This window comes from Miscanthus floridulus, chromosome 1 (assembly GCF_019320115.1).
Source record: "Miscanthus floridulus cultivar M001 chromosome 1, ASM1932011v1, whole genome shotgun sequence".
Taxonomy (NCBI): Eukaryota; Viridiplantae; Streptophyta; class Magnoliopsida; order Poales; family Poaceae; genus Miscanthus; species Miscanthus floridulus.
The window spans coordinates 13,386,160-13,401,519 of NC_089580.1; the positions used below are offsets into that span (position 1 = coordinate 13,386,160).

At 45.8% G+C, this 15,360-nt stretch overlaps 2 protein-coding genes across 2 annotated transcripts; both read right to left on the bottom strand.

Moving 5' to 3' along the window:
• Positions 1-907: 907 nt before the first annotated feature.
• LOC136546091 (guanine nucleotide-binding protein subunit beta-like) lies at positions 908-7,488 on the bottom strand. The gene is made up of 6 exons (XM_066538093.1): positions 7,119-7,488; positions 6,913-7,007; positions 3,923-4,347; positions 2,430-2,793; positions 1,579-1,692; positions 908-1,177 (listed from the first exon to the last, which is right to left on the bottom strand). Exons 1-6 carry the CDS (start codon positions 7,225-7,227, stop codon positions 1,142-1,144), a joined length of 1,143 nt encoding a protein of 380 aa, XP_066394190.1. The 5' UTR covers positions 7,228-7,488; the 3' UTR covers positions 908-1,141.
• Positions 7,489-10,283: 2,795 nt separating this feature from the next.
• On the bottom strand, positions 10,284-13,316 carry LOC136473384 (glucan endo-1,3-beta-glucosidase 7-like). Its single transcript, XM_066471036.1, has 3 exons — positions 13,084-13,316; positions 11,461-12,735; positions 10,284-10,752 (listed from the first exon to the last, which is right to left on the bottom strand). Exons 1-3 carry the CDS (start codon positions 13,154-13,156, stop codon positions 10,715-10,717), a joined length of 1,386 nt encoding a protein of 461 aa, XP_066327133.1. The 5' UTR covers positions 13,157-13,316; the 3' UTR covers positions 10,284-10,714.
• Between the last annotated feature and the right edge of the window lie 2,044 nt (positions 13,317-15,360).

A 15,360-nucleotide genomic window follows, 5' to 3' on the forward strand; every position in this document is an offset into this window, starting at 1 on the left:
TCCGCCACTCCGCCGGATGGGTGGGGAAGAACTACGAGCGGACGTGCAAGACGACAGAGACAGGCAGATAGGAAGCAGGTTTTTTTCGCTCCACACTCGAAACATCAAATCGTGAATTGGTTCTTCTTGTTCCGTCTCAAAATATTTGAGTTTAAAAGGTGCCGTGAAAATAAAAAAGAGAGATAGGGAAATAGAGATAAAGATGTAGTGGAAAAAGACATATAGTATGTATTAGAAGAAGACAAATGTGTATTAAGGAGTGAGAAGGTAAGTATTTTAAGACAAAATGAGAGAGAAACAGAGATAAAGATATATTGAGAAAAAGAAATAGGCATATTGGAACTAGACAAATGTGTGTTGGAAGTGAGAAGGTCAAAGTATCTTAAGATAAAAATGTAAATCCTATAAGATCAAATATTTTGGAACGGAGGGAGTAATCAATTATGAGACTACAAGTGACTAAACCCAATCCACAAATAATCACTGTTTAACTTATTAAGAAAAGAAAGCAACATTACTAAACACAAAATGCATAGTACGTCATGGGAAGCTGATGTTCCTAATTCGGCAAATGAGCAAACTGGGCCTTATTTAGATGCCATCCAAATTTCAAGTTTTTTCACTCTCTCTCCATCACATCAATTTTTAGCCGCTTGCATGGAGTATTAAATATAGGTAAAAAAATAACTAATTACACAGTTTAGTTGGAAATCACGAGATGAATCTTTTGAGCCTAGCTGGTCCACGATTGGACAATATTTGCCAAATAAGACGAAAGTGGTACTATTTATCGGGTTCAAAAAATTTGCAAAGTGAACAAGGCCCTGATATGATAAATTGACTCAGGAATATACATGCTACTTCTCTAAATCTGAAAAGTAAAATGGTTGTACAAAGAAAGGGCAGATCACACGTAACTGATATTCTGGTAATAACAGTATAAACAGTTACTAACTCAACAAGATACAGCTCTGAGACAAATTGCACTTTTTCCATTAAACATAGGGCGTAGTGCACAAAGATTCTATACTACAAAAACAACAAAAGGATCCCCAGGACAAGTCGAGTTGATCACCGATCACCATTGTCTGTTGTTAAGGCGCGACAAGGAACATACAACATGGGGGAGAAAAGTTGGCCTTCAAACTATCTTCCGGGTACCACTGAAGGCCCAAATCTGTAAATTTTCAACAATTGTCAACTTCGATATCAGAAATACTGAAATTTGCACCAAACTACTCTTTATCTGGGAATTCTCAGGGTTAGCGATAGAATATGTGTTGAGTGCGGAAAAAGAAGGGCATAATCCATTATTCCATCCTAGGCATCAAGAACTAAGAAGTACCAGTATTTGAATCCAAAGAGTACTCATTATCAATACCAAGTAAAGATTTAACCATGCAGTACTCTAATGAAAGGTATTCACTTTGAATAGGGTTTAACAAACAGCATAAGGTGAGTATGCATGTAGTACAACTACTACTTCAGTTACAGTAGAACTGTTAGTGTCCAAGGCATAAAAGTTCAACAAAACTGAGGAAGCAGTCAATGAAAACGATCTTTCTTAAGTGTTCTTACCTTCAAATTTTTGTCCCAACTTCCTGTACACAATGCACTCCCATCAGATGACATCCCAAGGCAACTTATACGACCATCATGGGAGTTTTGCAGGTTCCCCAAATTAAGTACCACCTGCAAAGTTTCAACGAAAATTAACAAGAGAAGGTAATATCAACAATAATGAGAAACAGACAAAAAATGTCAGAGGTGACCCACAAGCCTTCACAATAACTTGAACTCAGATATGCTTTTAAATGCAGGTATACAATTATCCATTAAGTTGGCCCAATTCAAAACCAACGTTCTAAACCTCTTTGGCCTATAGCACTAACTAGGAATATCTTGATACAATACAAGGTGATCTGAAGCAGCATCCTCTAAATTTGTATGCATGACCTGCGCAGGTTGATGATGTGCGGACTAATATGGAAGGAACAGAAGCTAGGCTACTTATTCATGAGGTCCTGGGCCTAGTGCAAACTTCAATTCATGTAATTGTGATAGTTGCTGAGGAGCATTTCAAAGGAAAAAATAGGCAATTAGTTCATCATATTCCATTGCTTTCCCCTGTGGCTAAATTTCACTTAATAATCACATTTGCATGCTTATATTGCTACTGAGTGGCAATGGAGTTACACTTATCTAACATAAAGATTTTATCACTAGTGTTAACAGCATGCCAAACATTGCCTAACTATGAATTTATGTGGCTCACAAAAGTGAACTGTAATCAATTATGTCATATTTTTCTCAACAGAAGGAAACCGGACAGTGGTGAAACAGTAATTTGTCGATTATGGGCATTAGTTTTTCTTTGTAATATATAATAAGCTGTATTCATTCCATGGCAAATGGTAAAAAATGCAAACCTCGGCAAGAAGTGTGTCCCACACATAACAGTCACCATTGGAGTAACCAGCAAAAAGCAGCCTTCCTGATATCGAAAATGCAATAGATGTAACAGTAGGTAGTTCATTATCATTTCTATCAGGCTCCCTACTGTACACCTGAAGTTGATGCCCTGTTCTCATATCAAATAATCTACATGTGCCATCATCTGAGCCAGTACCAAATCTATGGCCATCAGGGAAAAACTTCACACTGTTAACGTCGCCCTCATGTCCATGGTAGGTTCGAACAGCTCGGCTTGCAATTCTGATATCCCACAGCCTCACAGTTGTATCACATGAGCCAGAGACAAACATATTCGTATTTGATGAGTTGATGGACACACTGAACAAGAAAGGAAAACATCAGAGAACTCAAAACCAAAGAAGTACACACGAAAAGAGTATAGCAAACTCCAAATATCAATGATGACCTGATAAACCAGCACTTTCAGTTAAAAAACTGTAAAGCAGCAACACAACTGTGCTACCATATATTACTTTGATGTTCATGTATTTGCTGCATAGACAATGCATTTGGCACATTTGCATCGGCTAGACTAGTTGGTAAGACTGTCTCCAACAATGAACCCAACCCATATGGGCACCCAAACCCAAAATGGGTAGCAAGATACCCAAAATCAACCTCCAACAGAGTACCTATACGGGAGACCTATTTTGGGTTGCCTGAGAGGCACAACCCAGATATGGGCATCCTCTCTCCTGGAAACCAATTTGCAGAAAGGATTCTCTTTTGGGTCTTGTTGTTGGAGAAGATGCCGAATAGGTATTGAACCTTTTGCCTGTAGCGCTACCCAAAGGACGAATGGGTCTTGTATTTTGGGTGTTGTTGTTGGAAATAGCCTAAGTAGTGCCTAATTGTACTAGGGCAATTGCATCCAGAATAAGTGATGTAATATCAGCAACCTTAGGCAAGAGTGTTACCCAAATGCCTACTGTGCTACCACGTGAAGATCTTAGTACTCCACTTCCGTTCCAACAAACACACACGCGCACGTGCGCGCACACTACCAAATAAAATGTACTACCAAGACATATCTCATGGTGGATCAACGAAACTAATCTGAAGTAGTTGATGTTGGTGCATTTTTCAATAAACTTAGTAAATAGAGAAGTTTGACTTATGGCAAACTAAAACAACCAAAATTTTGGAATGGAAGGAGTACTTGTTATTACTAAAATTACAGTGAGTGCTAAAAAGTAAGCTTTCATTTATGTAGGTAAACTTTATTAAACTCAACATGAATAATAATCAGTTCACAAACAAAACTTTAGAAGCAATAGTGATAATTTGATCATAAAACATTGACATATTGATAAAGCTAGCAACCTAGTGTGCACCAGCCTAAGCTAAAAATGTATAAGTGAGAAGATACCAATTAACTTTGAGGAGAGAAATCAGCAGCATTACACATGACACTAAAATATGCAGTCCACAAAGAACAGACAATTACCTTTGAACGTCAGCTGTATGCCCTGATGGAAATTCACCTCCAAATATTGATATCCTCTGTCCAGTAGTAACATCCCAAAGAACACATGTCTGATCACCTGAGCTAGTAATAAGGCGAGTTTCCTGATCTGGGACATATTGGCATGACGAAACATAGCCCTTGTGTCCAGTAAGAATTCTTGATACTGGCATGTTCCCATCTCTATCTGCTTGAGAGTTGAGATTGAAAATAGAGCATGCGCTATCAAGACCACCACAGGCGACAGATTGGCCATTGGGTGCAAGAGCACACGTCATCACCCATGGGCAATGCAGCTTTATGGCATGCGTTTTCTGGCTTGTCAATGCATTCCACACAATTAACCTTCCATCTTGAGAGGCACTGACTATCCAATTCTTTTCTGGGGTCCAATCCAGAGAATATACCTGTGATGACTTAGGAGTTAATAGAACATCGCTAAACCATTTCATGTAGCACTTTTGCAAGTAGTACCCTACAAAGATAGCTGAAGTACTGAATTTCCAAGAACCACCACAGAACTCAAATATAGGCATCTTTGAACAGTTGGAACTCCATGTTCCAAAATTTTTCATAACTTTAGCATCATGAGGTGTTCTACTCTAGTTAAATGGTAATAAATCTGGAAGATCCTAATTTTTAGCAGCGGCATCAAAGCCTGGACAAACAAAGGCTTCCACCAAAACAATGGGATGATATAACATTAGATGGGGAAACTTAGTCCTTGCTAGCTTGCTTCTGAAGAGAAAGAATGATTTTCCTTTAACAGCGATGACTTGACTTGACCCCTAGAAATAATCCCCTTAAGTAAACATCATCCCTCTTCCCTCATATAGTTACTCTACAGAGATAAACCCATCAGATTACAGAACTATTTACCTGTACCTCTAGCTACCAATTATCAAATAATACTTCAGTGACAGGTTCATGCGGTGCTACAGTATCTCTGCAGCAGAATTTACATGCAGAGAATCTTGTCCCATATCTCAAACATCAACCTCACAATGGTATTGTTTGCTTCTTCATTACTCAGACTCAGGCTCCATGTAATTATCATATATTACTCATCTTTGTGGAAAAAGCAAACGGATAAAGAGGCACTTATCACTTTGATAAATGAAAGCTACCAGTTTATCCACATTCCATGCTGCAACTACAATTGGTTTTCAACCAATAACATGTAGGTGATATAGTGATTATATGAACGCGCTATGTGAAATATGTTGCACTATATATTTTGTAACAAAAGGGAACCTTTTCTATGGACGAGCTCTAGCTATCACCAGTTCACCACTTACAGTGGCAACAGTGACTTCAATTGAATGATGATTGGCCCAGCTTAACACATATCCAGTTGTACCATTGCATCGATTCTCTCTTGTATAGTTGATGGTTACGTACTAGAGTTGGCTTTTTTTTCTTCAGGGCTATGGAAAGATTGGATATGAAGTGTCCTCACTGTTCACTAATATTTTTAAATCTTATTATAGCAACCTACAGTTATCAAAATTCAGATTCGCACTTCGATTCAACAAAAAGATGCATTCTGTCTGAGGATAATATCTGATTAGGGACATAGTGTTAACTCACTATAACCAGAGCCAAGATGTGCCTATGTAGTGCAAAGTACCCAAAATTCTATTCACTTGGTAAGATTAGCCTGGCCTGCTAGAAGAAACTAAAATCATACAGGACCAAACTTACATACTGATGGTCTGATGGACCCATTCCAGCTGTTGACAAATGTTTACAAACATTGATCCCTGAATCCTGCACTTGCAGTTTCAAAATTCTATATGGCTCACTTAACAATTCTCATAGACCAAATTGCACTCCAATTTAACCTTACCACACATTCTGTCACGATAAGGCTTATCTAATTACCAGTGCAATGCCCAATCAGTATAGTTAAGAACCATTTTGTGGCTAAATACTGTAAAACGCCCATAACAGTTTCATAACTTGGTAGGGTAAGCCTTGCTTGCTGGATGAATCTGATGATACACTTTTTACAAGACAAAGTTAATTGAGCACTTACAGACTCCGTCCCCTTAGAGCAACTCCAACAGCCTTTGTATAATGCTCCTTAAAGCCCGGTTTGGCGATTGTTGGCCAAAAGACACGTCCAACACCTCTCGCGTTTTCTTTTTTTTTCCCCAAAAGCTATCCCTGCTATCTCGCTCGTTATCTTTTGCGAGCCGCGCATGCTCGCCATCTACGGCTCCCGCGCGTGATTTCCTCTCCCAGGCGCCTAGCTCTCCTGTGATTGGTTGACAAACACGTGATCCTATCCTATTTCAAGCGCCAGGAATAATCCAGCAGGTAAAAATTGATGGCAGTTACGTGATGTGGCCAACTTTTTTAATATAGAAGGTGAAAAATACCTAGGCTGTTGTAGACCTCTTCTATTTTGAGGAGTTTTGTATTTTACACAATGGCTAAACCATAGAATTTGGCTATTAATTTTAGATGAACTCTTAGAATTGCTCTTAAATGCACGAGGGCCTTCAAACTTTGAACCAACAACCTTAGAAAGTGCATCCAACCTACAATTCCCAGACCACTAGCCAACTTCGCTGTAATCAACAAAACTGTGTCTAGAGCAACTTGAATGGTGCTAAACCCTGGTAAATTAGGCGAAATCTTTGAAAATTATACAAGGAAGTTGAGGCTGAAAGCAAGTACACCACAAGGAGTCCAGGACGCACAAAACGCCATCCAGGTCAACAAGCACGCACCCTGGAAGCTGGAGGCGATCCTATTGACCAGTTATTACTTATTACTCACGACGAACAACATCGCAGGTAGGAATTGCTAGCACTACCGACTCCAAGTTCCAAATTCCGCAATCGCAAAAGCGAACAAGAAATCCCACCCATCTCACACCCTCAATTGCACACAAGGAAACAGAAACTAAGGGAAAAGTCGCAAAAGTTGCGCCGAAATGGAGGTGAGAGACCAAAGTCAACAACCTTTCCGCTATGGCCCTGCAGCGTGCGGCAGCAGACCAGATCCGTCGGGTTGAAGCTCACCGGAGCCCTCCCCTGCGACTTGGAGTACCTCGCCACTGCACCGCGCAGTCGCACGCACACAGAGCAATCAGCAAATGCCCGCGAATTCCCCGAACCCCACGAGAGTGGGTTCCCGACGAGGACCGGGGAGGAGAGAGAGGCCTCACCGTCGGTGTCGAGGAGCGTCTCCCGGCGCTGGCGGAGGCGCTCGCGCAGGGAGTTGACCGACGCCGTCGCGGCGGCGTGCTTCTCCTTGAGCTCCGCCACGGACGCCATGGGTGCCGCCCGCTGCTAGCCTCGCGCCGGAGGCCGCCGCCGCCTCGGGATTCGGGTGCACACGGGTGGGGATCTACGAGGATCCACGCATGGAGCTGAAATTCCAATGGCTGCGGGTATGGTACGGGGAGCTCCCAACGGAGGCGGCTGAGGGACTAGGAGGAGGAGGAAAGCCGGCGGCGGCGGCGATGGCGACGACGACGGGAAACTGACAAAGTGGAGGGGAGGTGGGGAGAGGTTGGGCCGTTGGGGCAGTGTATGATTGTGCGAGTTGTTGGGACGCGTTGGGTTTTTGCATTTGGGTACGACGTGGGGCGAGTTGCTCGCCCGTACAGCGCATGACATCTGGGCCCCGCCATCGGGACGTGGGCCCGGCTGGTGTGGGGGGTTTATGGCAGGCTGCTGAAGTGCTGACTATTGAGTGCTGAGACCGCAGTGACCGTTGAGGTTGTACCAGTTCGCGAGTTATGAAAACAGGGTAAAAGATCATCGGGTCACATTCTTGTTAAGCAGTTGGAAGCTGATTGCACTCTTTTTTATATAAGGCATTGTTTAGTTTCAGAAAGTTGGAATTTGGGGTTACTGTAGCACTTTTTCATTTTTATTTGGTAATTAGTGTTCAATCATGGACTAATTAGGCTCAAAACGTTCGTCTCGCAATTTCCCACCAAACTGTGCAATTAGTTTTTTTTCGTCTACATTTAATGCTCCATGCACGGGCCGCAAACATTCGATGTGGCAGGTACTGTAGTACTTTTTAGGAATTTGAGGTGGAACTAAGCCTAAGAAAAAGCAAGCTCGTTTCTTTGAGTGTACTAATATTTTTCTTTTCAGGGCTTTAATCCCTACCATGCATTATAACATGTGTGTTTTAAACAGCGGACTATAGGCTATAGCAACGCTATAGTGTCAAAGAGCTATTACAACGGCTACAATAAAAATAGCGGGATATAACAATGCTATTAGCAGGTGGAGAAGACTACGCTAAATTCTATAGCTCGTCATTTAAAACTCTAATCATTATAGGTAAGGGTAAATCTAGCAATCAATGAGATGGAGTCAAGTTTAATAAAACTTAAGAATTAACGATATTTTGTTAAGAAATTATACGATTTCATCAGGTTCAGTTAATCATAGTCTTTTGTTTGACAAATACTCCGTACTAAGATAATATATAAATGCTTACACCCTTAACCAAAAGCATGACCTTTTTCTTGTGTGTGAAATCAAGCACGTCATCATGTTACATAAATATGATTTGTTTAACAAAGTATCACATTATATTTCTCTCCTTCCTTTTAGATACATGTATAGGTTTATTGTTGGGAATGGGCATATCAATTTTCCTGAGCAAAAGTATTATTTTAATAATCCTATGGATTGAACAAGGAATAAAAAATTACTCTAGTAAGAAGACTATGGTAGTGTAAACTAATCATATATCGATACAACAGTGTTAAAATAATCCTTCACATTCACTAAGAGGGTCTAAAATCACGAGGTTATTGGGCGAAAAAAAGAAAAGAACCTACACCATTGGATTTTACGATAGTAAAAAAAACAAAGGAACTTATATCATAAGATATTTGATCTAACGGCTTCGATTAAATAAAAAGATACATATAATACAATTATGATATTTATAAAATAGAAAATAATAAAATATCTATGTTGTTGGATTTATGGCAATCTAACATCTTAGATTAAATCAAATAGCTGATGCCTGATACAACGACGAGATTATTTTAATTTTTATGATAATTTACTGCCTTAGATTTAAACAAATCCGTGTTTAATACAAGTAATAGAAAGTAAATTCAAAATAAAAAACAAATTAAGAAAAAATGACAATTAAATTTCCATACGAGTTGGAAAGAAAAATACGTAAACACAAATTACATGTAAAACATAATTGCTGAAGGAAAAAAGTCATAAAAACTTTGAAAAGCTAACGACTTGATCTCTAAACGAATGCTAAGAAAGAGTACCTACATATACAGTCCATATAAACTATAATGATTAAGTAGCTAAATTCAAAGCTAAACTGTATATAAAAATAGTAACAATTTACATTCATTGGACGAAAACATTTTTTAGATAATGACATTGGAAGAAAACATATTGGAGCGATATAGATTTATGAGAAGATATAGGAAAAAGTAAGTAAAGACTCCAATATAAATGGAATAGGTATGGAAATAGATAGTAGTAGTATAGAATTAAACCACCATTCCAAAGTGATTTTGTTAGATAGTAATAAAAAAAATGACGGAAACTAGCTATCCAATGTGCACACCAATGTCTTGGCATGTATGTGAAAAATCATCAAAACACTTTTCAGATCTTAACGCTATCTCGTTCTCCTCCACTGCGCTCTACGCTTCGCCATCTTAATGTGCCTTCCGGTTGTGGCTCTAAAATAGTGTTTGGTCCGTGGGAGAAAACGAGACAGGACAAGACTATCTCATTTTACTTGTGTTTGGTTCATAGCGCTCGTTATATAAACCCTTTTGCCTTTTTTTTTTCTCGGGCATTCTCAAAACAAATGCTTGTGAACAAAGCATCTCAGGACCATTGCCATGCCGATGCCGGGTTAGGAATTAGAGCTGGCTATATGTTTTTGGACCATTGGATGTCTCGCTACGTTACCGGATCATATGTGCTGGCTACTAGTTCTGCTTCTGCCCAAGCTTTTTCTTTGCTACCGGGAGCCAGCGGAATTGGCTCACTCGATCGTGCGCTAGTCAAGCTTTTTTCCCCAAATGGTCCGTTCAAAGTCGAGCCCGTCGATTGAAAAGTGAAAACGATACTGAAAGATAATGGCAGTCGTGTACTCGTGTTCGTGGAGCGGCGACGGGCCGAGGGAGCGCGACAGAAAGATGACCCGGTCGATAAGGTGGGTCCAACCCCACCAACCAAACGAATTCCACCAGCCATCATCGATCGACTCGACGTTGACGGAGCACGTTGACAGCAGAAACCTTTCCCATGCGGACCATCGTCACATGCATACATATGGCATTATGGCGCCTCGCATGCTGAAAGCTGCATGAAGATTATTTAAAAATATATATATATAGATAGATACATACAATCTCATTCTACTCGTACATTTAGACACACACACACACTACACGTACAGGAAGCTCACGGCGACACTGGCAAATCTAACAGTTCTTTTTTTTTTACACGAAGTCACAATCACAGCCCAGCCTGTCCAAAGGCAGGCAGGCAGGGCAGCTGAAAAGAAGTGTGCAACCAAGGAAACTTCTTCCGATACTACGAGACAAGAGGATGCTTCGCCTCCATTCCATGGATCGCATTCGCATCCATGCACTACACCACGCCACGGCAACAACCACAATTATTCGTAGCTTTATTCGGTTCGTCCAGAGCCCTTGCTGTAGCCTGCAGGCCCAACTTTTCATGCATGGTACTCGCAAAATTAATCATGTGCCACGCGGTTAGCACCGCCGTGCGCCGTGCATTATTGGCCGCCCCCGGTGTACACGCATGCGCCGTAGCCTGCAGAGATCGTAGAGAGGGAAACGAAGTTAGATTTTCTCGCAGAAAAAAGAATCAGACATAAAGATAACAACAATCTCCGTCAAGAAAACTGAGTGCTGACGGTACACGTACACTGCCTTCGTGGGCAGTCCAACAACAAGCAAGCACAGAGATACGGACGCCTAGATAACCCGAGAGATGAGTCATGACTCATGAGTGTACTACGTACGACTACAAGGCTAGCAAAGCAAACTTGGGCACTATCACATTGTTACTCTGTGATCACGCATGGAGACTAGCAAAAAATTTTTTTGCAGCGAAGAGTGGAACACGACAGAAAGCGTCCTATCCGCAGCGCAGGGGAGCGTGGCCACTCATCAGTGCAGAGTGGACTAGTGCAGACGCTTGGCGCTGTGCGTGTGCGAACTGTCAGCACATGGACAGTGGATGATGGAAAGGAGGAGGACGGACAGGGGATGAGCAAAGCCGTTTTCTTTTTATCATGCACATGTCATGTCACCATTTTGTCATGGTCGTGCAGCGCTGCAAGATCTGCATGGACAAAGCCCAACAAACCAGGCCATGTCGGCGGCCTGCCAAACGAGCAGCGCCGGCTGACGCTCCGTGACGATTATGAACAAGCATGTTGATTCGGCGGGCCATGATTCCATGAACAAGAACAATTGCAGAGCAACAAGAGAGATTGGAGGACGCGGGCACACGTACTTGGGTTTTCGGAGGTGAGCGTGGCGGACGCCCGGAAGTCGCAGTTCCACGGGTGCCGCCCGGCCGCCTGGTACAGCTGGTTCATGGCGTACGCGGCGTGCGCGCGCACCGTGCTGGGCTCGAAGCAGGCGCCGCCGGGCTGGATGGCGCCGCAGTCGACGCCCACCTGCGAGCACGCGTAGTCCAGGTCCGCCTGCAGCTCCGCGTCCGAGGCGCCGTCCCGAGCCACGCACCACCCGCCGGCCTGCTTGGGCTGCGCCGCCCCTCCTCCCCCTGCCGGCGCGGAGGAGGTCAGCCCGGCGTCGTACGCCATGGTCAGGTCCGTGTGGTACAGCCCGAACGAGCGCTCCGACGTGGGCCCGGGCTTGAGGTCCTCGTCGTAGAGCGCGAACAGGTACGTCTCCACCGACTTCCCGGGCATCAGCGGCGTGCCGGCGCCGGACCGCAGGTGCGCCACCAGGTTGGACACGTAGGCCCTGGCGTTCTCCGCCGTGGCGCCGGGCTCCCCGGCGTCGCCCTTTGTCGGCCAACCCGTCTCGGCCACCACGATGTCCACGCTCCCGTACCCGGCGCGCACCAGCGCCGACTTCACGGCGTCCAGCTGCGCGTCGAACATGTTGGTGTACCTGATCCTGGACCCGCCGTCGACGCGCCCGGCGTTGGGCTGGAACAGGCAGAAGGCCAGCGTCTCCGGGCGCGGGTCCGACTGGTACGCGAACCACGGGTACGGGTTGATCATGAAGGGCGCGCTGGTCCGGCTGAGGAACGCCAGGATCTGCTGCAGCTGCGGCGCCACGTCAGGGTGGAACGCGCCCGTGGACGGCGGCTCCGACTGCGCCATCACGCCCATGGTGTTGACGGTGGAGAACCTGATCCCCGCCGCGCCGTCCCCGGCCGCGACGGCCGCGGCGCGGAGGTTCTGCATGGCCGGGAGCAGCGCGGCGGCCAGGGACGCGTCCCCGGACTCCAGCACCTCGTTGCCCACGGCCACGGCCGAGATGGTGGTCGCCGGGACGAAGGGCAGCACGTTGGCCGCCAGCCACCGCGACGCCGCGGCCGGGTCGGCGGCCAGCGAGGGGATGTCGCCGTTCGCCACGCCCACCATTACCGAGATGCCGGACCCCGCCAGCGCGCGGATCAGCCCCGCGTCCACGCCGTAGAGACGCACCTTGGAGATGGACGTGGATTTGAGCAGCTTCGCCGTCTCGTCCGGCGACGGCAGGTTGTCCGCCACCTCGCCGTAGTTGACGCCGATGTACGGCTGCGCTCCTGCTCCTGCACGCGTGCAATGTGGCGCAAACAAATCCGCTCCGGCATCACCAATCCAATCGCACACAATGACAGAAAACTAAAGCTGCCAGCCGAAAAACATTGGATAATCCTCCCCCAACTCAATCCCTCAATCCGCCACCCAGAACAGAAAAGATAGAAAATCCATTCCAGTTCCAGAAGAACTTTACGGGGGGGGGGGGGGGGGGGGGGGGGGGGGGGGGGGGGGCAAAGCCTGGATTTCCTTCCCAATCCGCCAACTTTCCGTGCACTTCTCGGGACTCGCGAGAAAGGGAAAAGGAGATTGCTACTACCAGTCGTGGTAACAGAAAGAGACAGATTGGTGCTACTCACTCGACGCGCAGACGAGGCAGATGAGCCAGATTGGCAGCAGAGCGGCGGCGGGCTTCCTCGCCGCGGCGCCCATGGGATTCGTCACCTGTCAGAGCCCAGAAGAAAGGGATTGGAGAAGAAGATTGGGGGAAAGCGACGAGCTGCACTGCAGCAGAACGAGGCCAAGTGTGAGCCAGTGTTAGGAGTGGAGCCGTTAAAACGTGGACGCGAGCCCGCGGGACAGATGACGCGGGAATCGTATGCCTACGCGGGGGGCTACCCAGCACTCCAGCAGCCTATGCTATGGCGCTAGCAGGAAGGCCGTGCGGCCGTCGGACACGGGCTAGCTCAGCCCAGTGTAAGGCTATCCACGCATGGTTCACCTCTATTTTCATCTTTTAGAAGGAATATTCTATCGTAATTATCAAAATTCTCTACTCTATACAAATTTCTCCCGCACTCATGTTATCTCTATCACGTGCACTATACCCACTATTCCATATTTTATTCCCCTCCCTCTCCCTTTCTCCCTCACCAACTCTCTCCGCTACCGTGTTTAACGTTCCTCCATCATCTACGCCGTCTGTAACGGTGACTGGCCCGACCGGTACGCTAGCGCGCGTTACAGGCACGCGGTGCGGACCCACAATACGCCACCACTAGCGTACCGGCCGTTTTACCGAGCAGCGGTGCGGACAGTCTAAGGAAGGCATCCAGTGTACCGGAGGCTCGACTTGACCGCGGGCGGCTGTGCGAGGACGCGCGCTGAGCTGTGGCCACGTGCGTGGGCCGTGGCGCGTGGACGGCGGTCGGATCGCTGGACCCTGGAGGCGACGGCTGTGCGGTCTGCGGATGCGGTGGGCGTTCCCACCCACCTCCGACGAGGCTCGCAGAGGATTGAGAGGAGGAACGGGCGGGAGAGAGACGTTACGCACGCGCCCGCGGACCACATTGCCCGGTGCCCCGGTACCGGTAGGTATGGCTGACCATTGCGGCTAATAACAGAGCCTCCGCATCGGGGTAACTTTTTTGGTTGAGGTCGTCCGGGGCGGGTGGATTGATCATGTCATGGTCATGGCATAGGGACAAACGCACGGGCACGGCCGCACCAATGGCTTTCTTTCGTACGTACGAGTATGATACTCCTAGTTTGTACTGTAGTACTGTACTGCCGCGCAATGCATGGATTGCGCTTTTCCAAGTAACGTGTACCAATGGTCTATGCGCGTGGGCTCCAAGCTCGCACGGAGTAGCTGCGCTTTGCGGTGCCTAATGGAACACAGCTGCCTGCCATCCCATAGATTGTTGATAGACAATTTGTTAGTTTGGCATTTAGCATCAACCGTCTAATCACTTTGAATCAGGTTGGTCGTCTTCGTGGCCGCTTTTCCGATCCCTCCCTGTCCGCGAACCAATCTTTACGAACAGAAACGAGTACACGAGCATCAATTCAAACTCAAACCCAACAGCTACGATGCACGTTTGATTATTTTTATAGGAACTACAAGTGTCGCAAGAGTACATCCTGAATTCCTGATCCTGTTGTCATAGGAGGACAGCAGCAAACAGCAAGTAGATAAAAGGGTGCTTTGATGTTGCTCGAGCTCGATGGTGGTGCAGCACGCCAAGAACCCGAAGCTGCCTTCCCAGGCGGGGCACAGAACAGAACGCTGTCCCTTGCTTTGGTGCATGGGTTGGTTTAGCACGTTGCCTTTGCTTGGCTCTCAGACAGCTTCTCACAATTATTGTACGCTTCGTATACGTGTGTAGATTACAGGGGATCCGGAGGCCTCTCCAGGTAGGGCACACCATCCGTTGGCAAGTCAGCACGGCGCGCGCGGAGAACGACGCGAAATACAATACTCCCTTTGCACGTAAAAAAAAGTCGTTCTCGCTTAAAAAAAATAACAATTTTTAACTTTAACTAAATATATTTAATAAAATATTAATATTTATGGTACATAATTAGTACCAATAGGTAGATCGTTGAATATATTTTTCATAATAAATTTATTTAGAGATATAAATGTTGTACGTATTTTCTACAAACCTACCTAAAGTTGAGAAAGTTTGACTATCACGATTCTCATAGCGATTATTTTTTAGAGACGGAGGGAGTATCCGGCCTTCAAGGTCCGTCAGTCGATGAGCTGTACATGGGATGTTTGTTGACCCATCCTGGCCAGTATGTCCCGGTACCTAGTGTAAAAACGGGCTTGCTAGCGTCCGAACGGTACCAACGCGCAAGAGAAGAAGCCCGCACAGCGAGCGAGTGCCCAGCAGTAATACGCATCCTAT